The sequence below is a fragment of the Schistosoma haematobium genome, chromosome 3, assembly GCF_000699445.3.
Source record: "Schistosoma haematobium chromosome 3, whole genome shotgun sequence".
In the NCBI taxonomy this organism is placed as follows: domain Eukaryota; kingdom Metazoa; phylum Platyhelminthes; class Trematoda; order Strigeidida; family Schistosomatidae; genus Schistosoma; species Schistosoma haematobium.
Genome location: NC_067198.1, coordinates 12,625,252 through 12,651,959, shown reverse-complemented (window position 1 = coordinate 12,651,959; position 26,708 = coordinate 12,625,252). Strand labels below are relative to the sequence as shown.

Genomic DNA, 26,708 nt, shown 5'->3' with positions numbered 1-26,708 from the left:
CTAGTAAAAATTATTTTGATACACATTTATAATTATAGTGTCAGTAGGGAAAATCTGTTTTCACTATGAGGATTATTTTAATTTATTAAATAAGAAGGGAAATTGGTGTAAATTTTGATAAATACCAATGATTACGTTGCTCAGTACAATAGTTTAAAAGTATTTTATGACAAACAGTAGGGAATATATATTCAAAGCTGTAGTGTGTACGAGTGTTATACGTGAATTTAATATTAACTCTGTATATATGAGACTCAATTATTTCGAGTGGAGAATTATCTCAAAATCCTTTATTTCAGAGATTGAAATGATGGTGAGCACAAAGGGTCTACCTAGGGGAGTTGGAAAACCCTGATTCCTAATCAATGGTGCACATGGGATCCAGGATCTTGAAGGAACAAATGGCATATGAACCAATTGTTGGTCAACGGCTAGCACGGGACGTTGCTTCACTGCTATGTGGATCAAACTTCTAAATCGAAGGCTTCAGTCTGGGAACGCGGACAGTATCACAGCCCACATACAAATCAGGTGACTTTCAAGGCGCATATGTATTCGGTGCCTTTTTGTACCAATATTTTTGTGTTCAAATAAATATTAATAATAAATAAGTACAATGAAACGATTTACTTAAAGAAACGAGTGTATATATTAAGACAGGAGAGGAAAATTGAAAAAAGCCACCATGACATACAAACAAAAGATGAAAACCATAAATTTGTTGAAGAATCCTCTCAATGACATAAGGGAAAACAGATTGTTTTCATATACTTTATATCGACACACGATAAATAAATGAAGGATTTAATTAATGTTATATACAATATGAAAAATAAAAATATAAAACACTAATTCAAAAGCAACATTTGCCATTACCTTCATGAGATTTGCATTTAAGTTCTAATTGTTCTTTGAGTTGAGCAATTTCATCATTAAATCTAGAAATTTTGTAATAGTTAAAATACTATTCTGTTTATAGATTTAACAACGACAAAACTGTAAATGTTAAACGGTTAACAAAAATAAATGAATAAAGTTCTGTTTTTTTGTAACACTAAGAAACCGGATAGTACCGGAATTGTCTCAAAGAAAAGAAAAACGTAGACACCAGATAACAGAATATTATCTTGTAATCGATGTCGTTATTTATCGATGAAAAATTCATGAGCGTATCAGGTGAAAACTATATGTTTTACAAAGTCAAACTTATAGCAATGATGTAACTTTGAATATTCGAGTTAACTCTGTTGGTTGTATCCATAGGCCTACTGCTTATATTCGAAATAGGAGACCATTACAAGTTCTCACGAGCTTAAGTGAGAACATAAAAGTCTGATGAAATAAAAATGGATTGATTAACCAAAATATATCGTCATGAGATTAAAATACATTCATTTATATATCGATCTTCATACATACAGGGTAAAACAAAGAATTAATATAAAAGAATATATACTGAATTTAGTTCACTTGAATTGATATATAGAAAATAAATGTCACACTGAAAGTTTACCCCTGTCATATTAAACGAAGTTCATACCGAATTATTAAAAATAATGATCTAAAATGTCTACTTTTTATCCTTTTATATCAAAATGCATTAATTATCCTGTAGATACAGTTATTAGTATATGAATGAAACTTAGGACTTCAGTAGTATATAAGTTTTATTTTATGAGAATGATTTTTACTGAGGGTTTTATTTTGAACTTTAACCTTCAACTTTTTTTTGCTTTTCTCATTCGGGTAGTTGAAATTACCTGATTATGTTTTTATAGAAGTCATACGTGGATGGTTAGTTTTAGATGACTGAAATGAAATTGCTAGTGGAAATCATGTTTTTATATTCTGGATTCACTAACCAAATAAACAGAAACATTTTCGAAAATTCTAGATATTGCACTTTTGTTTAACACTGAAAAGGATGAGTTAACCTTATCCACTAAGCTATCAAGTTTATTGATAATGGATAATTGTAAATCTGGTGTGCTGATTAAAACATCAAACCTGTGGCATTTGTTCTACTTACTGATCGCTTATTCACTGTGTGGATAATTGATAATGAACTAAACACGTTAATTTTGTATATGGATACGATTATAATAAAACACATGGAATTGAGAAAATTCTGTGCAAAGATCGTTGGGAAGTTGACGACACTTGACCAAAAACTGAATAATATTTCTAAGAGAGTGACATCACACAGAAAGGAATGAACGATATAATAAGGTTTGACTGAAGAGTCTAACCTCTAAAGCCTTTCAAGTTGTTTTGGATTATGGTAACGATGACTAACAAATGTATCATCATAATCGAGAATTGTTTTGCAAGGGACAAGATTGTTGCGACAATCTTAAAGAACGTTTTCATGACTTTAGAACGTGTACTTAATGGAATAACTATATGATCATTGATGTAGTCAAAATCTTTAAGGAAAAAAAAGACTACTACATTGTGACAGATTTTTTAACATATTTCAATGATTATATTAATAAGACGTCGATCACAACCGCAGCTATTGTAAAATCATTTTTAGCAATAGAAAAGAACTTTATACTTAACAAAGAATAAATTAATTAATTACTTCTCAATTTGTTCTGCTCCACAAGAAATTTGCTTTTTATAATGATGTATATTAGCGATTGATTCCATTTGCAACATTCGTAATTTACCAGACTCATATTCAGCTAGTTCAAGACGTTCCCGGTAATAATCGCATAGTTTATGTGCACTCAATGCGGCTTCAGCATTGATCCTGGCATTTTTTTCTTGAACCTTTTCACGAGACTGAAAATATTTTTAGAAAAAATATACTTGGAAGGAAACAAATACACTTCAATAAGGTATCAACAACGTGGACTATTGGAAGTAATGTCATTAATATTGAATAAATTCTCCCTACATTTTTTGGCTTACTACGTTTTTAAATCTTGTGAAATTTATTGATGTAAAACGTTTATTGACAAGTAATTATTATGACAAGCAGAGTAATTAAATTAGAATTAAACAATTTAAGCTGTTTGGTTGAAGAAATAGGGAACAATTCAATTCACTTCAAATTCAGATTTACGATGCTATATGGGCAGGCTTTTTTAACAATGTAAGGTAAATATACCAGGTTTAATATATTTTTATGTGCGCTGGGTGATATTACTCGGTTGGAGGAACTGGAGTAGGGCAGACACGGAGTTGGAATCTATTAACAAATGGTTGAATGACAAATGCGTTATATATTAAGTCACTAAGTCAGCATAATTCAAGTAGATAATTGATACTCTTGTTGAACCTATATTCACACTAATTATAAAATCATTTTTCTAGTTATTTTAACTGTAAATAAATCCCCGTCATACAGGAAGTCGTTTGTGAACTGAAAAGCTTGGCAATAACGTCTCAGATTAAGAAGATAAGTGATATGGGGTCGAATCCACCAAGGAGTATAAGCTTTTGGAGATTATAGGTACACCTTGCTGACGAGCGTCAAGGAGCACGAAGCCTAAGGTCCAGGGATTTCTGCGAAATACCTCCAACCACCATCGTAACTTACAACATAGTACATACAATGTAGTTACTAGAACTAGTGGTTACATTTCAATCTGATAAATAGGATACGATGAGCATTAAGAAACACTTAACGTACACGGCATCGGTCACAACTCAGTGATCAGTCATTTGTAAATTTCAATTTCAATTTGATTAAAAATTTATATAAAAAGACTCATTGAAATCATGAACTGATCAATGTTGGACCACCACTGAAACCTGGAAGCACTGGATGGTCGTTTCGTCTTAGCATGAGACTCCTCAGCAGTGTACATCCATGACCATGTATGTGGCAACGCAATCCAGCACCTCCAACTTTTTGAGCGCGAACGTTTAACTTCTGGTCGACTGAGCCGGAATCCAACGGTGTTAGTGTTTAAATTTTTTAATCTATGATATCGCACGACCATGTTTCAACAGCCGTTCAGTGCTTCCAGGCTTTCAAAAGTGGTCTAACATTGATAGGTCAATGATTTCAATGAAACTCAACAATCTCCACAACCCTAATACCGATAGATATAGAAAAAAGGATTGTTATTTTTAATCCGTAATTTTTTTCTGATTAACATGTTAATTACTGACTTTCTCATGGTTCTACGACTAAGTGAAAGACTATAGCAACTCTCCTACAATCAATTTTGTTGGTGGTTAATTCTTATCAAATCCTTTTATTAACTTATTTAACAGACAATGTTATTCGAACAGTAACAATTCGTCTGTCTCTTTGTATTATTATGATCACTATCATGTCTGTATAAACGTGTATGCTGGATCACATATGACAGCCTACGCCCATATCTCTCCTTAGCTTAAATGTTAATCGTTGAATATCGCTCGACGAATCATTCTTTTCCCCATGTATATGTGTGCTTGAATCTTATTAATAGACTTTACCTTACCGTGCCCTTACGTAATTTGACTATAAATTCGCCTCTGTATTCGCTCGCTAACATTTATTAGCCTCTCTGCTCCGAATTCGCTCGGTGTACTTGTTATTTGTGCTATCCTCTAATAAACTGTAGTTCCTGTTTCTTAGTGACTTCTGAATACAAACACAGTTATCAAGGTGATTGATTAACGAAGCGAAGCCACTACAAGACAATGTATTCTAGCGAGCAATTGTATTTGTTCTTCAATACAATCAATTCATTATTGTAGAAATTTGTGCAGGAAATTCGTCAAAAACTAGTTTAAAAGAAAATATATTTCAAGTGAAAATCCTTCAAAAAATGCGTGTAATTAGTTTAATTCTGATAAATAAGTTATGTAATTTGAATTGATAAAACTTACTTGTAACAAACGAATTTTGTATTCATACATGGATAATGTTAATTTAATATCATCATCTATAGTCTGATAGAAAGAGTAATAAAAACAATACAATATTTATGTGTATATTACGAAGTTTAGGAAACAAAATTTTGAAGAGAGTGATTTCAGATGAACAAACAATATCATAATAATAAAAAGCACAGCAACGGATAATTTAACCAAGTTTTATAAATGTTATTGAATATCTCAAAAGATCACAAAATGTGGGATAGTGGGTCAATGTTTGAAGCAATTGAATTTTGATTAATAAATTGAGGTCAACTTTATTCCATTCATCTTAGTTTGTATGATAAAGCCCTACCAATATTCTACACAAATAACTATTGTGTCCCACTAGTTGACTTTCGCCGAGTCATTAACGAGGTGTCTCCAGAAGCACCAAACGCCTCCACTAACTTTCATGAGGACTGAAGGAAGTATCACTAATCAACACACAAATAGTGTGGCTCAAAATCACGTACAGAAAAGTGTGTTTTGGTAAATGCATTTGTTTTAATTTATATGAAGATATGTAATTGAGATATGACTCAATGCAAGACTGATTAACTAGACTTTTACTTTACGCCCAACAATATTAACTTTTGATTCACACTCAGTTCTAATCGACAATCATATATCGGAAAATGTATGAGCACTTACAAACATTTTTAAAATGTGAATAGCATTCAGTGATTCTCGTCACATGTTTAAGAGCCGGATTTAAAAGGTAAACGGACATTATAAAAACCAAAGATGGCGACTATTAAGAACCTGTTTCTAGTCTAATTCTAATCAGCTTTATAGAAAAATTGCATTTCTAAAAGGAAATAAAGTAGGTAATTTAATCAGACCTCTCAAAAATTTTAGTAGAAACGTTATTTAGCATTCTCATCTTTTTTTGACAATGTTTTCAACAACATGAATAAGAATTTGCGAAATCTGTTTTGTATGTGTTTTAATTGAGAAGGAAAACGACAACTATATATATATATATATATATATATATATATATATATATATATATATATATATATATATATATATATATATATATATATATATATATATAGAGAGAGAGAGAGAGAGAGAGATTCAATGAGCAGTTTACTATATTCAGTTAAAAGAATCATTCTTTTCAGCTATATGTATAAACAGACTCAAAGGGTTAAGCAAAATTATTTTTTTATTTATTTAAAACACATAAACATTGGTACAAGGAGGCACCAAATAGATGTGCGCCACATAAATCATCCGATTGACCCCAAATGCCCTGGTATGGCCGAGAGTGGGGAGAGCCAGCTCTCCCTCTCGAAATGCCCTCAAGTGACGAGCACAAAACTACTGCAAGAAAAGTCCTACCCACTGCCTTCTCGTGGCGAGGGTGTCGTTTACGAAACTGAAAGGAAAAAAAGAGAATGTTCGGCACTCTAACCGGGTTGGTGGAAAGGGGGTCCACCTACGGGGGAATCGGAAAACCCTGATTCCAAACCGATGGTCCACATGGGCTCCAGGATCCCAAGGAAACAAATGGCGTACGAACCCATTGTTGGTCACTGGCTACCATGGAACTGCATCTTCTTATGTTGCTCCACTGCCTTGTGGATTGGACCTTTAGGTCGAAGGTTCGGGATGTAGCCCCCTAAAAAGATCACTTGCTTCGGTTTGGGCACCCGGGTAGTATCCCAACCCTCACCTAAGTTGAAATTTTTTAAAGCAAAATTAACAAGTTTATAATTTATCTTTTTAAACTAGAGAAAGCTGAGTAGTTAAATAATATCTGTTATTGATTATTATGTAATTAAGAAAGTACTGTGGGAATTGTTGGGTCGGCTTCCGGAGAACTTCAACGGAGCCTCCAGAGGCCCAAAAGGAGCCGAAGAGTCCTAGCCAATCAGAGTGTGATGGAACGTTCGAGAATTCCAGCGTGGCGTGCTACCATTGGTCGGTAGCATAATATGTCGTTAACGGATTGGCTGAAATAAGATGTTGATTTAACAGACGCCAATATCTATAAATACCCTTGAATTTCTGTACTAGAATGAACCTTGGAATAAAGTGTTTTCTCTCATTCTTGTGTCTTCTCTCTGGAGTTCAAGTCGCTGTGTAGTTCTAGACTGCGGGTTACCGAAATAGCTTAGGAATCGTATATAGCGTTCAACCTACACGACTTATCAGTGGCGACGGGAATGAAAACTACAATGAATATTTCCTTGGAGCAATTAGAAGCTTATATGGTGCGTCAAGAAAAGAGGTTTGAAGAGTCCCATATTAGAATCATGGAAACCCTGATGCAGAAATTCTGCCTGTCCGAGAAAAACGCTGCTTCTAGTGAATCTCAAGTATCACATACTGACTCAGTCATTAACGCCATCCATGAATTTAATTTTGATGGTGTAGCAGGTGTAACTTTCGAGTCGTGGTTTAAGAAGTATGAAGATTTGTTTTATATTGATCTTTGCAAACTGGATGATGCTTCAAAAGTCAGAATACTTCTTAGAAAACTTGGGACTATGGAACATGAACGCTATAGCAACTTCATTCTTCCGAAGAACCCACGAGATTTTAGTTTTGATGATACAGTCAAAACCCTATCCCAAATCTTCGGAGAACAATCATCTCTATTTAATATCCGTTACCAGTGCTTAAAGTTAACGAAAGAACCAGGAGATGATTGGGTAAAGCATGCAGGAACTGTGAACCGAGAATGTGAGAGGTTTAGATTGTCGTCCATGTCTTAAGATCAGTTTAAATGCTTAGTATTTATCTGCAGCCTGCGTTCACCCGAAGATGCCGATATCCGAACCAGAATCCTAAGCAAACTCGAACACTGCCCTAACATGACCCTGCAAGAAGTGACTACTGAGTGCCAAAGGTTAGTAAACTTAAAGCATGATACCTCAATGGTAGAAAACGGTAACTGTTTCCATAACGTCAATGCAGTCAAGAGAAAAGTCTTTCAAGGTTCCAGTACCCATAATTTTCGAAATAACAGCGACAAACCATCATCTCCATGCTGGGCATGTGGAGGTTGGCACTATAAGAGGTTTTGCCTATATAAAGAACATCGTTGCAGCAAATGTCATCGGAAGGGGCATAAAGAAAACTTATGCAGGAGAAGAGACTATAGACAACGTTCCTTGAAATCTTACTCAAAGAAATACAGATATAGTGCTCCAACCAATAAGATATTGGTATCACATAACACAGCACGAAGTTGCCGCCGAAGAAAGTACGTAACCTTGGATATTAATAAACACCGTACTCGCCTTCAGCTTGATACGGCGTCTGATATTACTTTAATCAGCCCAGAAACATGGAAGAACATTGGGATACCCACAGTTTTCCCAACAACACAGCTTGCACACAGTGCATCTGGAGGGAAGTTGAATATTGTTGGGGAAGTGCCATGCACTGTTTCTAAAGGTACGTTAACAACAAATGCAACATTGTATCTTACTAAGAAGCCAGCACTAGACTTAATGGGGTTGGACCTTATAGAAACACTTAAACTAGCAGATGATTCTATCAACAGTATCTGCAGACGAGTAAGTACAGACAACACCCCAGAATGGAATCAGAAAAACGCCATGCTACAAAGACACCAAAACGTGTTTAGAGAAGGATTGGGAGAATGTACGAAAGCCAAAGCAGTATTAACTCTAAAACCTGAAGCTGCTCCCGTTTTTCGACCTAAAAGACCTGTACCCTATCCTGCTCTTCCAATAGTTGAACAAGAATTACAACGGCTTCAGCAAATGGGTGTTATCGAGCCTGTGAACTTCTCGAATTGGGCTGCACCAATAGTGGTGGTCAAGAAGTCGAATGGAAGCGTTCGTCTATGTGCAGACTACTCTACGGGATTAAATGAAGCTCTAGAGTCTCACCAGTATCCGTTACCCTTACCAGAAGATCTTTTCGCAAAGCTGAACGGTGGCAGATATTTTGCAAAATTGGACTTATCAGACGCATACCTACAAATCCCTGTATCTGATGAAAGCAAAGATCTCTTAACGATCAACACCCACAAAGGTCTGTTCCGGTATAACCGACTACCTTTTGGGGTGAAGACAGCGCCCTCTATTTTCCAGCAAATTATGGATACCATGTTACAAGATATTCCAGGGGCAGCAGCTTACTTAGACGACATCATAATTACGGCAGCAGATAAAACGGACCTGCAGAAGAAACTGGACCAGGTACTAGAACGCATAGCCGATTATGGTTTTCGCCTCCGAGCGGAAAAGTGTGACTTCTATATGCAGCAAGTACGGTACCTTGGGTTCATAATAGATAAAGATGGAAGACGACCAGATCCAGAGAACATTGAAGCAGTGAAAACAATGCCTAGACCCAGGGACATTACTACCCTACGATCATTCTTGGGACTGGTCAGCCATTACGGTACCTTTCTCCCCGATCTCCATCGTCTACGTGCTCCACTAAACAACCTACTGCAAAAGAACACAAGATGGAATTGGTCTGCAGACTGCCAAACGTCTTTTGAGAAAATCAAGCAACTTCTAACTTCCGATCTCTTATTGACACATTATGATCCTTCTCTACCGATAGTCGTCGCTTCAGATGCTTCTAACTATGGTGTGGGCGCAGTTATCTCTCACATTTTTTCTGATGGGTCTGAAAAAGCTATCTCACACGCTGCCAGATCTTTGACAACGACTGAAAGGAACTATAGCCAAATCGAGAGAGAAGCCCTATCGATTATCTTTGCAGTGAAAAAGTTCCACAAGATGATATATGGTCGACATTTTACCCTAATAACAGACCATAAGCCACTACTTGCAGTTTTTGGGTCGAAGAAAGGAATTCCTGTTCATACAGCTAACCGACTCCAACGATGGGCAACCACACTTCTGGGTTACGACTTCAAGATCAAGTATCAGTCTACTACCGCTTTCGGGCAAGCTGACGCATTGTCGAGATTAATAGGCTCCCAATCAAATGCCCCAGAGGAGACTCTTGTAGCAAATATAAAAGCCGAGGAAGAAGTTCATCGCGTGTTGGATGACGCAGTTAATGGACTCCCAGTAACCTTTGAAACTATCAAAAAGATCACTGAAAGTGATAAGATGCTGAGCACAGTTAAATGCTATCTCTCGACCAAATGGCCAAACAATCGCCTTGACGGAGAACTTTTGCAATTTTTTCGTCGACGGGACTCACTAATGGTTGTTGACTCCTGTATTATGTTCGGTGATCGAATTGTTATTCCGAAGTTATTACGCCACAAGGTTCTCAAGCAGTTTCACAGTGGCCATCCTGGAATCAATAAAGTGAAATCTTTGGCTCGTAGTTACGCTTATTGGCCGTCAATGGACAAAGATATCGAGAATAAATGTCGTAACTGTTCGTCATGCATTCAAGCAGCTAAAAATCCTTTGAAATGCGAACCTCAGCATTGGCCTACGCCTGCAGGACCCTGGGTAAGACTTCACGCAGATTTTGCCGGTCCAATCCAAGGGAAGATGTTTCTAATTATCGTAGATGCATTCACTAAATGGCCGGAAGTATATATCATGCCAAATTGTACAACGTCAGAAACGATCCACAAGTTGTCTACCCTATTTAGTTGTTTCGGAGTACCAGAGACCTTAGTGACAGATAACGACTCGCAATTTGCCGCAGAATCGTCTAAACATTTCTGTAGAACAAACGGAATAACTCATCTTCGTTCTCCACCCTATCATCCACAATCAAATGGACAAGCAGAGCGCTTTGTGGACACTTTTAAACGAGCATTACTGAAAGGGGGAGGAGAAGGGACAACTGGGCAGGTGATCACAAGATTTTTAACATCATACAGATCCACCCCGAACCCAAATGTTCAAGACGGCAAATCTCCCGCGGAAGCCATGTTTGGAAGGCGCATTCGAACCGTCTTCGATGCCATGCGGCCATCCAAATTAGTGGATCAGCGCAGTCACGATCCAAGTATCCGAAACTTCAGTGTTGACGACAAAGTTTACATCAAATCCTACATAGGGAAGAACCGATGGGAGCCGGGCGAAGTTGTGCAAAAACTGGGAAGAGTACTGTACAGAGTTCGAGGAGCTTTTGGGGCATGTATACGTCACACAAATCAAATCCTTAAGGACAAAAGAACGGTGCAGACTCGAAGTAACCGGCCGATTTTCCCGTTAGATTTAATCTTAGACGCACCAATGCCACAAACGCCCAGGAACATTGAAAAGAAGCCTTGGATAAGGAAGACGACAAGAATGGAACGCCGTCGCAACCCAGTTATCAAACTACAAGTAGATCCCAGAAAGAAATCTTATTCGGGGGAGGTATTGGGTCGGCTTCCGGAGAACTTCAACGGAGCCTCCAGAGGCCCAAAAAGGAGCCGAAGGGCCTAGCCAATCAGAGTGTGATGGAACGTTCGAGAATTCCAGCGTGGCGTGCTACCATTGGTCGGTAGCATAATATGTCGTTAACGGATTGGCTGAAATAAGATGTTGATTTAACAGACGCCAATATCTATAAATACCCTTGAATTTCTGTACTAGAATGAACCTTGGAATAAAGTGTTTTCTCTCATTCTTGTGTCTTCTCTCTGGAGTTCAAGTCGCTGTGTAGTTCTAGACTGCGGGTTACCGAAATAGCTTAGGAATCGTATATAGCGTTCAACCTACACGACTTATCAGGAATCTAGAAAGAAGACGTCATATATTTTTATATAATTAAATAAATTATAACTCATCTTTATGAGTTATTGTCAAATTATAAATATCACATCTGAAATCGTGTTGAGGATATGGAGACATCAGATACAAAGTAAGAAAACTTCTAGTGGCCCTAATTCTGACTCCATTTGGATCGCATGAATAATTGTTATTGAATAATTGCTGTCGAAATATGCATGTCGCCAATCCTCATATATAATCATCGATTTGAATAGCGTTAGTGAATAAGGGAATTAAAATAAGTCCATTCGTAAATCAGATGACAATGCATATTACCCCAACCACAGTATGTTTTATTAAGAAACGGTTGATGGATAATACCAACTATTGGGTGATCTTGAAGTACAACACATATCATGACGCTAACATATTCATTTAAGCCTTCCATATATTCTCTTCGCTTTATCTTTCTGATTGTCTGTCCACGAGGATAACCAACATGAATATTTCAATAACAATCATTTACACGATCAATCTGAAGTCGTATTAAGGGCCACTGAACGCTTCACAATCATAAATGAAACCATTTCATGTCATTTCAACGATAGAGTCAACCTTGAGTAGACCAATAAGCCTTATGGGAAGACAGTACCTCGGAAAAACACAAGTAAATAAATAAATCAATTAAAAGACAACTAGTTAGATTCAAAATAATGTTTTTATTAGTTTTTGTCTATAGTTAAGACCGAAATTCACTATACAAGTTCTTTAACCCAAATAAACAATAAAGAATAATACCATAATAATAAAGGTATCAAATAACCACACTTACGTGATTATTATCAGTTAACTTCTGATTAGCTAAAAACTTATCGATATCCTTTTCCAATAATTCCGTTTCAGATGAATCAGAATGGCAAGATTTCATATCATATGATCGATTAATATGTTTCACTCTGTTTGTATCATTAGTCAAAGAACGAAACCATTTATTTAAAAATAGTGTTTTGTTTTTATGTGGTTGATGATACTGTTCATCTGATAGAAATTTGAGTAGTTTATTGCCACAGTAACCAAAAGGATTTATTAGCTGATTAAATAGAAATACAAACCTGAATACAATTCAGAAGAAAGATAGAACGACCATTTAATACGGTGCCCATTTATGCAATACAAAGTGAATATCAATTAATAGTGTTAAAAGGTAGAATTCCTGATGGTAAGACTATAATTTGTGGATAACTTTTGAGTGACGACGCCAGAGCGACCTTGGGGAAATTCACCCATATACTACGGTTATAAATTAATGTAAGAAATCAGAATTGGGATTTACAGTTAGAACTTGTAATTAGAGTAAGGGTTTTCATCACACCCTGACATCATCTATGATGTCGAAATGCTATTTGGCCAAATGGATGAATGGCTTCTGTGCCGAAATGCAACACACACTATTTTAAATCTGATTGATTCATTCATAAATTATAGTCTCACCAATACTGATTATTGCATATTGTGTTGAAATTGGAACGTACTGATTGGTTTATTTTCAACCAATCAGAGGTAGTACCCACATTGAGATGTTAGAACACTTATGTAAATGTTACGTGAACTAAGGTTTTCTACTACTTACATAACAATACAACGGTTTGACTTAATAAGTTCAAGTAAATTGAGAATTGGATAGAGAGTTAATATTAACACCATATATTTATGATATCATAATGAACAGACGTTTGAATCTTTAATTGAGTAAATAAAGCTATTTACATTGCAGAAGTGTCTAACATTAAATGATGAAAATTGAAATATTCAAATTTCTATTTATTGGGAATATCATAAATATATCATCATTTGTAATACATAAATATACATTGTTGGTTTTATATTCTTGTTCTGATTTGGAAAAGTTCGAATGAATTAGTGTTCAAGGGATTTCCAAATCTCTTAATCTATTATAACTTATTCCCAAAAGCTATGTATAAATAAATGCAGTAATTTACCAAATAAATAACGGACTAAGTAGCCCGGGATATTCTATTAAATTAGACAAGAATCGATTTTGAACATTAGTTATATTAAAATTTTTGAAGATTGATGTAAAATTAAAAAGGAAGTTAGATTTTTGGAACTTAATTTACCAAAATTAGATCAATATGCCTGTCGAAATGATAAAAAAAGACATCATAATGTGCTCTGAAAACAGTACAGATTCTAGTTTGTTCAAATGGTTAGCTTATATATATATATATATATATTCTTATGTTTGGCTTCGAATCACATTTCAAGTGTGAGGGCTAGTGACGGCTGAATCAAATGAAGTATGTTGAGTGCGTTTTGAACATCCGACTTAGTGAATAAAAGTCTAGTGCCTTGTTGACTGGATCGCCACTCTACCGACTATATATATATATATATATATATATATATATATATATATATATATATATATATATATATATATATATATATATATATCAGTCTAATACGGTATAGAGTGCTGAGGAAAATGGCTTTCTATCACATAGACTAGGTTCCTTAAAAGTGGACACATAAGCGTGTGCTTGACACATCAGTTACACAATTCAGTAGTTAATAAAACGGAAACTATCTTCAAGCATCAAACAAAAAGTATTAGGGAATAAATATACAACTCAGTCATTTATTTATATAATTAGTCGATGCCGTTACATCTATTGATGTTGTAAATTGTTTACATACATTTTAGTTATTGACCAATTTACGTCCACCAATGCATAGCTTAATTTATTCTAATTTATCCATTGACTGGATCATTTGATCATATATAACTCATTGTTTTTGATAATAGTTTTTGGAAACAGCGGTTTATCTAGAGTAGATGTATCCTAGATACATAATAAGATCATCAACTTAAGTTGTGACTTCTTTCTTGTTTCGAGACACATCAGTATTTGTTCAGTAGTACTCAAATAGAAAGTAGCCATTTTTCTACAGTTGCAACAAGTAGTTATATCAGTGGATGTTCCATTCACAAGACCAAAAGTTTTATTTGAGACAGATATTATAAGAAAATATATACTAATACGAACAACTTACATAAATAAAAATTTGTAAAATAAATATACATACAATATTTACTTACCGATCATCATCGAATTTTTCAACATGATGAACTACATTAAGCAATTGAAAGACATCTTTACGTGTCTGAAGTCCCACTCCTAAAACATCGTCACTTTGATAAAAAGGACTAGAAGCTGTTAAACATAATGCTAATAAACCAGGCATTTCAGGACGTTCAATAAGTGATTGTAATAAATAACCACATTGTCGAGCAATATTTTGTGTAAACTTTAAATCAGTGTCTAAATGATGATTTGATTTAATCGGAGTATCTTGTGTAAGAGATACTTCATCATCCTGAGTAGTGATTGGTACACAGGATGATAAAAGTTCAGTACATTGAAAAAGAAGACCGATTGATTCAGCTGAAAGTGCACAAGATAAGAGGCTAATAGGGAAAAGAACAAAAGGAAAATAAAAAAATATTTTAATACATCATATGATAGAAAATAACAGAAGATATACAAAATCTAAAATCAATGATAAAACAGTTAACTTACCATAAATCAATATCCGACTTATTTGTAATTAGTGAATGACAATCAACACGTCGATCTTCATGTTGATCATTTAAAAGAATTTCAACAAGTTGATTATTATCCAAATGATTATTTACTAATTGGCATAGGAAATTACTTAAAATAGGAATTTGAGAAAGAATATCTGATTCAGTCAAGTCTAATGTAGACTCCGATGATGAATCAACTTGGAAAAGATGAAGTAAATGTTTCAAGTGTCGAATTAGTAATTGAATTCGAAAGAAATGACCTGATATAAAAAGTCGATCCCAGTAACAATCACTTGTTGTCGTTAAAGAATCTGATAAATCACCAATTTTGCGCAATGCTTCGACAGTTTTTACAAATAAAAAATCACGAGGTATAGTGACACTGGGTGGGTTTTTTGAGTCAGGCTAAAAAATAAAATTAACAAGATTATGATTTCTGGATAAAGAAAAGTAAACAAATTACACTTTGTAGTAACCATAAATGTGTAATTAGTCAAGGTAATCTAAGAGTTTATTAGAAACCTTTTATACTGTTAATAAAGTACAGAATGAGTGACAGTGAATTACAAATTGTCAAACAGTGTACAAAATAACTCACAGTGCGACTTATTTATCAAGTATATGTTTATGCATACAACTTTGAGTCCCATTGTTTGTATGAGGCTTTTTCCCAAACAATAGTAGTTGTGATGGCATTTGAACTAGTTTTACTGTATGAGTTAGAGGATAGCATATTCAGTCAGTCATATACAACGTAGTGGAAGAAACGATCGGGTATAAAAAACATATAAGAATATTTTGAGACACAAGTTCTAAGGGAAGATAAAGAGTGAATGTACCTGCAGAATTGAGAATGATTTTAAGCCATATCATTAAAGGTCTCTAACCATTGGTAACGATAATTACAAGGACATTAACCAGTAAGTCTATACCTATTAACATGGCCTAGTCCGATTGCCGATAACTTCATGAACTGGTGCCATGTCTTGGTTTGGCAGCCCCTATATTTCTTCTAACCTATCCCACTTGAGATTGACAATTTTCCATAAGCTTTAGCTAGGCAAATAGTACTCGAGTAGGGATACTACTCAAGGTTGATGAACTTCTTTGGTGCATCTATAAATGATAGATACTCTTATAGAACCTCACGATCAACCGAGTCGAATGGTGCCTTAAAATCAAAGAAAACTATTGTAAACATCAAAAAGTGTGTCTATGTTTTAGAACATGACGAAGGGTGAACATTTGGTTTACGCATCCAGGATAACGTATAACAGAACGAATATAGCAAGCGCCGTTGAATGCCTAAATTATAGATTTGTTTGCTCTTGAACTTGGTTAGTAGGAAAAAAAAGTAAATAATACCTTACAGAAGGCACCATTTGCCTATGACAAACGAAATTTTTATTTTCGATTATTCAAACTCCCACAATATTCTTGTATATTGACTAAATTTTAATAAAAGGTTTTGACGAGAGTTCGAAATTCCAGGCAATTCGTTACTGAAAATAAATAAGTATGAGAAGTATTTAAAAGGATCACTCGCTGACCAAATAGCTCAATGATAACGTATCAGATGGTGAAGCTGGGTGATCTGGTTCCGAATTCAATAAGGAGTATCAGTCCTCTCAGTATTGAAGGTAAACCTTGTTTGCAAATGCCACCTATTACGAAACGTAAGCAAAGCAGGGTATACTGGGGGCTACCTCTAACCACCTAAAACCTCGACGAAGTTATTTGTAAAAGGCAAACACTAGGGATCTAATATACGCATAAATGCGTTTAAACACTCTAAAAATTCACATTACTAACTTGAGTTGATGACATAATTGACTTATACCATCTAAAGCAGTTAAATACGGAAAAAAGATCGCAGATATTTCATAACACTGACTTCGTGATAAATACAACAGCAAATAGATTCTATTATTTATTGCTTTTTTAAAAAAAACGTCATAAAGCAGTGACAAAACAAAATCTGAAGTCAAAACAGTTCGACTTACGATTCTTACAAGTTCATTTAACAAATCCAAAGCAGCTGAACCAATTAAATCATCCGATCCACCAGCCAATGTGAACAAAGTTAACAGTGAATCATTTGGTTGATATAAATCACTATCCAATAATTGTTTTTCATTATGATTATTATCATTAGAAATAAAGAACAGTTGACGTATATAATCATCAAGTCCCGAATTAACACAATTTTCCAAAAGTATACGAAGAAGATTAATTAACTGGGGAGAAAAAAGCATAAGGGAATTTTTAATAGTATAGAAGATAGAGGTTTGTACTCTAGATGAATGATTCAGGTGGAGTTCCGTTCTCTGACCTGAATGGTTTGATCGATTAATTTTGATAGTGAATTTAGTCAACATAGCTGTTAACGCAGTAATCAGATTAAAGATTAAGATTTAAATTATGTAACGTTAATGAAAATTGGTTAGGTTTTATCATGAATTAACTCAGGTTACAGGTATGAACCGTCGGATTCTGAATCAGTAGTCTAAAAGGGAAGTTGCATTCACTGCAAAAACTGAAGGTCATTAAATGTGTATTTCAGAAACGTTTTTTCAATATGTTCGTTGGTGTTAGATCATCATGAAAAAAGTTTTCAAACGGAACAATTATCCAGAAATTAACCATTTAAGGAAAATACTTCCAGTGACAATGATGAAAACTAGTTACAAACTGCATCACTCGCGTTTCAGTAGGGTTTCTATGAGTGTATTTCATTTACAGATTGACAAAATGAACTATCTTATAAATGCAGAGACAAACGGATACATGAGGACAAAACTGAGTGCTAAAAGTACATGCCTGACAAAATCACGATAAGAGACAAACACTGAAAAACTGGAAGGTATTGAAACAAACAGCAATGAACCGAATTGTTTTAGGTTGAGAAACGTCAAACTATCCTCCTGTATACATGAGGTTATTGAACATTGGGTCTGACTCCAGTATGAACGAATGATAATGATGATTATTGATTTAACGGATGAATTAAAATATACTACGCTAATAATACGACGACCAAGTGACAGAATTTATAATACCGCTAGATTTGATAATCGAACGGTCCGATATACACAGACTAGATCATACTATATCAGACCTCCGATTTACGACCAAAATTAGAGAACCAGAGTAACTCTAGACAATACTTTCTTCCACACTATTATAAGCCGTGACTTACACTGAATTCGCAGCGGAAGTCAATTATAGGAAAGGAAATTACATTCAATAGTCAGTAAGCTGAGTGCCTGTTTGTCGACACTCAGTGACCATCTACGTACTTTCACTATCACATCAATAATTTAATAAATATCTTAATTAACTCCCCATATAATCCTGTTGATTGATCACATAAAGATGTGGAAATCAAAAAATCGAATACGAGTTTCAGATGAATAGATTACACACATTCATTTGGCAGATAGATGAAGTGAAAAAATATATGTAGTGGGGTGGTATTAATAGCTTACTCAGTGAATCATGGGTGGGTTAGTCTTTATATAAGATGAATAATGTATAAATTACAGATAACTGATTAGAGTACGAATGACAGACATATATATGAATGGATTTAACAAGATCACAAAAAACAAAAGTACATGGAAAGTTATCAAGTACCTGACAAGGTTAGAATGACACGGTGAATGGATAGAGTTCCTAAAACGGTTTGAAAAGAAGTACGACAAGACTACCATGAGGTTTTTTCACACTTGAAGCAAAGTATAACAACTTTTTTAAGTCTCTAATAGCACAGGACCTCATAGAACAGATGTTTTAATATAATGGTTGAGTTAAACCGTTTAACGAAATGGAAATACTGCGCCAAAGTAACGAGAACTGATTATAGAAATAGATGAACGAAACCTACGGGGTATGTAGAATGTTAAAAGTAGCCGTTTTACCTAACTTATTCAAACTGCTTTCTCTACAACTGTTTTGCGTTAATTTAGTGAGAGAAACCGTTGTTAAGCACAATTAAATTGTACTTCATTCCTCATAAGCCACACACTCATAGATACAGACTGTCCTCTAATAGTTAACTAAGCTAGTAACTGAGAGAAACTCCTGATACTGGGAGAAAATAAGTCACACCATACCATACATTAACTCAGGTTGGAAAGTGTTGGTCATTTAATCACAATTCAATAACTCAATGGTAACATGCTAGATATGAACGTCTAACTCAATCATGTCGAATTTTATATTGATGAGACAAAACCTTGGGTGAACTATTCGTTAAGTGTTATAACTCTCTCTTCTTACGGTTATGACCCAGCTATTCCTATTGCTTAGTATTCTTGGACACCGATTCACTCGACAAGTCCCCAAATCAGAACACGGTTGAACAGGAAGGAGATTATATTCCAAATAACAAGGTTAGATGGAAGCAAGAAGCAAGTCAGAAGCACAATAGGGAAAACGTCAGTATATTTATAGTTTTTACATAAGAAGATTCCAGAGTATTCTCCAACTATCGACTAGTGCTGATTGGATAAGAATTAGCCAATCAGCGTGCAGCAAAGCAATCATGCATTGAGCATGCTTTAATCTAGTCTATGTCCCGCTAACATTAAGTGATCTCTGGGCTTAACTAATTATCAAATGATTTTTTATATGGATAAAAACAACTTGAAGAATATTTGAAACTGACCTTTAAAACAAGTGATGTATTTTTGGCTCTTAATTGAGTGACCACTTCTTGAATGAAGGTCTTATGAGCAGGGAAGCTGAAACACATACACACAATGAAGATTGTGGTTAAAGCTTGAAAGCGATAAATAAACATTTGGTAAATAAAGAAGGAACGAATTGAGCGAAGAAATTTCTTTTCAATTAGTTTTTCATCATGGCTCTACACTAATATATATATATATATGTTTTACAATAATAATATAATAATCATCGAGTGGATACGCTACGTAATAATTACATAATGACATATAAATTAACATTGAGTAATTGGAAGAAAGAGGATTATTAATAGTCAAAGTAATTATTAAATCAAGAAGTTGCTACGTTGCGTACTATAAGAAACAGAGATGAAACAGAATTTTAACGGGTGGTCTATAGGATAGTAGTTACGTAAAAATCAAGAGATGAATGTTGAGAAGTTATAAAGTTCAAAAGCAATAGAAACAAAATTACAAAAATTTAAATAAAAGAAGTGGAAGAAATATGAAAAACAGTTCTTATGACGGAAATCTTATACTGAAGGCCAGGGCAGAGAAAGTGGTTGTACGTATTTATTTTGGATGCAAAGGTCAGGTTTGTGAACATGGATTATGATGACTTCCGCAATGTGCAAAAGGCGCACTCGTAAACCATATGGTAGATTTGATGGAAAATTGTAGATAACCTTAAAAGCTTTATTCAATTCTACTTGATGACCTGTGTCAACCAAGTGAGAGAGAATAGAACTTTTAGTCACTTTCACCTGTCCTTTGCTTAGTCATGTCGGATGATGTTCTGTAATGAGGTAACGGACGTGCCAAATTGTACGCCCTATGTAACTGGCTCCACAGGAGCAGTTGAAACGATAGATACACATAGATCTGGCGAATTCTGGCAGTCTGTCTTTAACGGATGTTCTTATTTTCGGGTGGTTGTAGAAGATGATATTTAATTTGGCAGCATTAAATGTTTTTTGTACAGCTGTTTGTAGTCTCTGAGTCATGACTTCTTCAATGGTGTCATTTACGAATTGTAGTTTTATGAATAATACCTCCTTGCGGACCGGTGGGTATTTTTGTCCTTGTTTTCTTCTCCGTCATATGTTTGTCGATGAATTTCATGGGGTACCCATTCAGGCTGAGTAGGTTCCGAATATTGTTCGATTCTTCTTCAATGGTGTCTTCAGAGCAGATCATTCTAGCACGATGTGTCAAGATCTTTATCAAGTTCCTTTTGTATTTGATTGGAGCTGCATTGTGGAAATGAGTGTATTGACCTGCTGCTGACTTTCTGTGTACCCTTCTTTTTATAGTTCCGTCTGTTCTTCTAGTTAGTTGGACGTCTAGAAAAGACATGCTATTATTCTGTTCATCTTCTGATGTAAAGTTAATTGAGGGATGAACGTTATTAAATATATTAAGTAAATTGTGCTTATCATTTTCTTTTTCTAATACTATGAAAGTATCATCTATATAGCGATAATAAGTTGGTAAATGGGTAACTGTACTTTTAAGTTGTCTATTTTCTAGTTTTGCAAGAAAAATATTAGCCAGTAGAGGGCCCAATGGTGATCCCATGGCGACTCCATCTAGTTGTCTATAGTATTCGTTGTCAAATCTGAATTGGACATTTATAGTGCATCTAAGAATTAACTGTTTTATCGCGGATGCGGGAATCGGGGTTTCTATGTGTCTCGCCGTTAGTTCATTGCAAATAAAATCAACCGTTTCGAGTAGTGGAATATTAGTGAATAATGATGATACATCAAGCGATATCATGAATTTATTCTTGACTGATAGATTTTTTATGTTATCAACAAATTCAAAAGAATCTTTGACACTCTGTCTGACAATTTCTTTGTGTAATGGTTGAAGAATTTGCACCAATCATTTTGCTAAAGTATGATACGCTGAGTTATTCATATCTAATACTGGTCGAAGGGGCGAGCCACTTTTGTGTATTTTTGGTAGGTCATATAGTCTTGGTGTAATTGATCCTGTAGGTTTCAACATTTCAAACACTTTTTCTGAAATAAAACCTTGTTGTTTAATTTCTTTCAGTGAATCAGTTAGTTGTTTTTCAATCTTGTCTGCTACGTCGTTTTTCACAGCCAGTTTCTGAAATTTGCTTTTATCATTTAAAAGGGCTTTCATTTTGTTTATGTAGTCATTTTTATCCATGAATACTATCTCATGTCTTTTGTCAGGTTTCATGATTAATAAATTGTCATTAGTTTTAAGTTTTCTTAGAGCTTCTGTATGTTTTTTCGTCAAAATCCCTTTCGTGTTATGTCTATGATTTACGTATTTAAAACATTAGACTAGTGTCGATTTAAATCTTTCGACATTATCTTTTGATGAAGTTATTAGTTCTGACGTTTGAGCAATGTTAATGTTAATTTAAATGTCATTATGTAATTATTACGTAACGTATCCACTCGATGAGTATTACATTATTATTGTAAATCATATATATATTAGTGTAGAGCCATGATGAAAAACTAATTGGAAAGAAATTTCTTCGCTCAATTCGTTCCTTCTTTATTTACCAAATGGCAAAATGGGAATTTTCACTATATTAAATAAATATTTAATTAGAACAATAAAAAATTAAATTTAAGCGGTAAATCTCTTACATTAATTGAGTAGTCAGATCAATGCATAGCACGTTGTGGCATTCGCCAAATCCTTTTACAGACAGGTCAGTGTAAACATTGTAAGCAGTGGCTTGTCGATTAAAATGTTATTTACTTTCAAGACTTATTTAACAAGCATATAAATCTATACAAAAGTGAGTTGAATAGTAACATTAATGAAATAAGTTTTACACAAAAACAAGGGAAGCAGACATTTTTTCCTGTAAATCAGTTATATGAACTTTATTCATGCTTCCATAGTTATTTTGCAATCGCCAACTAATATCACCAATATTGCATTAAAATACTAATACTAGTAATATTATTGATATTAGTAGTAATGAAAACACGAACATAACCAGATCCGAGGTAATATAGTCTACAGTTAATGGAATGTGTAACACAGAACTAGGTGAATACTCCAAAATCATGATGAGATAATAAATAGTATAACGTAAAAAAATCATATGGACCAAGAATCATCAAAGCCTCCTTCAAAACAAAGAAAGAGGAAATTACAGTGAACGTCATCCACTGCTATGCGCCTACCAACGACTACAATAAAGACGTTAAAGATCAATTCTACGATAGGCTGCAGTCAATCATCGAGAAGTGACCAACGAAGGACTTGACCATTCTGATGGGAGATTTCAATGCCAAGGTTGGAATGGACAAAACCGGATATGAAGACATCATGGGACGGCACGGACTGGGAGAAAGGAACGAAAATGATGAGAGATTTGCAAACCTATGTGCCTTCAATAAACTGGTCATAGGTGGCACTATATTCCCACATAAGCGCATTCACAAAATCACATGGACTTCACCATATCGCACTACACAGAACCAAATCGACCATATCTGCATCAACAAAAAGTTCAGAAGGACAATGGAGGATGTGAGAACCAAGAGAGGAGCTGATATAGCATCAATTTATCATTTGCTGGTCGCCAAGATGAAATTGAAACTCAAGAAGCACTGGACAATGGGGCGGACAATATCAAAAAAGTTTAATATTGCTTTTCTTCGGGATACTGACAAACTCAACAAATTCAAGATAGTCCTCACCAACAAGTTCCAGGCCTTTCATGATCTACTCAATGGAGAAGGAACTACAATGGAGAGCAACTGGAAAGGGATAAAAGAGGCAATCACTTCAACATGTCATGAGGTTCTGGGCCACTGGATCACTGTTGGTACATTAGATAAGATTCAAGAAAGGAGGAACAAGAAGGCAGCAATCAATACCAGCCGAACAAGAGCAGAGAAAGCCAAGGTACAAGCTGAATACATAGAAGTATACAGGTAAGTGAAGAGGAGCATCAGAACCGACAAATGTGAACATGTGGAGGACTTAGCAATGACGGCGGAGAAGGCTGCAAGAGAAGGAAACATGAGACAACTGTATGACGCAACAAAGAAATTGTCTGGAAATTACCGTAAACCAGGACGACCAGTGGAAAGTAGGAAAGCAAGGTAATCGCCAACATTGAAGAACGACACAGGTGGGTAGAACACTTCAAAGAATTCTTGAATCGATTAGCCTCACTGAATCCATCCAACATCGAAGTAGCACCCACGAACCTCCCAATCGATGTTGGCCCACCAACAATTGAAGAGATCAGCATGGCCATCAGACAAATCAAGAGTGGCAAAGCAGCAGGACCAGACAACATTCCAGCAGAGGCACTGAAAGCAGATGTAGCAGTAAATGCAAGGATACTCCACATTCTATTCAGCAACATATGGGCTGAAGAACAAGTGTCAACAGACTGGAAAGAAGGACACCTGATCAAGATACCAAAGAAAGGCGATCTCAGCGAATGTGATAACTAGAGGGGCATCACTCTTCTCTCAATACCAAGAAAAGTCTTCAACAGGGTATTGTTAAACAGGATGAAGGACTCCGTGGACGCCCAAATTTGAAACCAACAGGTAGGATTCCGTAAGGATAGGTCGTGTACAGACCAAATCGCAACTCTACGGATCATTGTGGAACAATCAATTGAATGGAATTCATCACTCTACATCAACTTCATTGACTACGAAAAGGCATTTGAGAGCATGGACAGAACAACACTATGGAAGCTTCTTCGACACTACTGCGTGCCTCAGAAGATAGTCAATATCATACAGAATTCCTATGATGGATTAAGCTGCAAAATGGTGCATAGAGGACAGTTGACAGACTCGATCGAGATAAAGACCAGTGTCAGGCAAGGTTGCTTACTCTCACCCTTTCTCTTTCTCCTGGTGATCGACTGGATCATGAAGACGTCAACATCTGAAGGGAAGCACGGGATACAGTGGACATCTAAGATGCAGCTGGACGATCTAGACTTCGCAGATTATCTGGATCTTCTATCGCAAACGCAACAACAAATGCAGAAGACGACAAGTGTGGCAGCAGCCTCAACAACAGTAGGTCTCAATATACACAAAGGGAAAAGCAAGATTCTCCGATACCACATAACATGCAACAATCCAGTCACAATTGACGGAGAAGATTTGGGAGATGTAGAAACCTTTACATATCTGGGCAGTATCATTGTTGAACACGGTGGATCCGATGCAGATGTAAAGGCGCGGATCGGCAAAGCAAGAGGAGCATATCTACAACTCAAGAACATCTGGAACTCAAAATAACTGTCAACCAATACCAACGTCAGGATTTTCAATACAAATATCAAGACAGTTCTACTGTATGGGGCAGAAACCTGGAGAATTACGAAAGCCATCATCCAGAAGATACAAGTGTTTATTAACAGCTGTTTGTTTGAATCCAGTAACATTATATGTCGAATTTTCATATTCTTACTGATAGAATATAATGTCTCTTGTTTACACTGTTATTTTTGGGGATGAAAATGAACACCCTGAATTGATGAAGCAGTGGCTTACTGGTTCATGAACTCAACTTTAATCATTTAGTTGCAGCTAAGAACTATGCTTTTTGTACTTTTGTTTAGACAAAAAAACTGTATCAAGGCTCTCAAAAACCCAGCACATGAATTTCTACTTAGATTACTAAAAAAACTAAAAACTTCGGCTTACCTGGTGAGTATAGACGTAAAAAATCCAGGTTCTGCGCTTGAAAGATCGCCCAGAAGTTCACCAGCGCATAAACCGCAAACACTGACATCTCCATTCAACAATACATTAAATAAGACTTGAATTGTCCTATGAGCATTTAAACCTTCGAAGAACTAGTCAGTGAATCAGATCATTTTAAGAGGTAAAAAGGGATTTAAATATCTACCTTGAGATTATTCAATTTTGTAATAGATAAACTCATAGAAAAGAAATTTATAGTACAATTATACTCTTGGGAATGTGATTACAAAGTTTACCTTCACTGTAGTATCCTGATGTAAACAGTTATAACCTGTAGTAAGCACATGTATGTTGTGTATGAGGGATTTTTTTACGACACTTTTAGTGGACCCAGTTAATGTAAGAATAGAAAGTCATCAAAAACTAACTGTTTGAGATATAACTTTGGAACTTTTACGTCATAATTTAGAGGTATTTTTACTAACCGTTTTTTAGACAAAAATTATTCCCACTTGCCTAGTCACTGAAGTCTTCTGCTGGTTTTCGGAATGATTTTGTTATCATACTTATAAAATAAACTTAGCTGTCTTAATGATTATGATAGACAGGTATGTCGATGCATAAACTCACATACAATATCCTGTAAAAAAACAGCTAGTCAGTGCCTGTGTTTGAGCTAGTGTCAAAACTAAGCTAATATAGGATTGTCTAAAAATAAGGTGCAAAATTGCAATTGACATTATTTTTGTAAATACATGGAGACAGGTAAAACAGTGTATAACTCTCGAACCTTGATGTATCAAATCATGTTTTCATAATTGTATGCAATACATAGATTTAACAAAGGGGAAATATAGACATAGAAAGTCTAAATGCCTGACATCACTAGAGTTAAGGACGACAGATTAATATCATATCTTGGTTTAAATATACTAATTTGAGTAAACATTTTGCATCAGGATTGGGTTGCATCGACACCCGAACTAATGATAGCTAGTGAAGTAGTTGAGCGTGTCGACCGCTTCACTTATCTTGGGAGTCTAATCAGCTCTTGTGGTCTGGTGTGTGACGAAATCTCAGCACGGATACAGAAGGCTCGGCTAGTTTCTACCAACCAAAGGACGGGTTTACTGCATAGCAGTTCGTTCTGTCCTACTTTATGGTAGTGAAACATGGTCGGTAAGAGTAGAGGATATTCGTAAGTTTCTAGTATTCGATCATAGGT

General features: G+C 35.3%; 1 protein-coding gene across 1 annotated transcript in view; it reads right to left on the bottom strand.

Moving 5' to 3' along the window:
* MS3_00005016 (uncharacterized protein) overlaps window positions 1-26,708 on the bottom strand; it is a 39,742-nt gene that overhangs the window by 4,162 nt on the left and 8,872 nt on the right. Inside the window, exons 7-15 of the mRNA XM_051213026.1 lie at window positions 25,484-25,635; window positions 19,775-19,850; window positions 17,109-17,342; window positions 15,098-15,510; window positions 14,617-14,985; window positions 12,328-12,607; window positions 4,834-4,896; window positions 2,585-2,787; window positions 877-938 (exon numbers count right to left, since the gene is read on the bottom strand). Of these exons, the coding sequence (XP_051068962.1) occupies window positions 877-938; window positions 2,585-2,787; window positions 4,834-4,896; window positions 12,328-12,607; window positions 14,617-14,985; window positions 15,098-15,510; window positions 17,109-17,342; window positions 19,775-19,850; window positions 25,484-25,635 (1,852 nt within the window). The remainder of the gene's footprint in view (window positions 1-876; window positions 939-2,584; window positions 2,788-4,833; window positions 4,897-12,327; window positions 12,608-14,616; window positions 14,986-15,097; window positions 15,511-17,108; window positions 17,343-19,774; window positions 19,851-25,483; window positions 25,636-26,708) is intronic.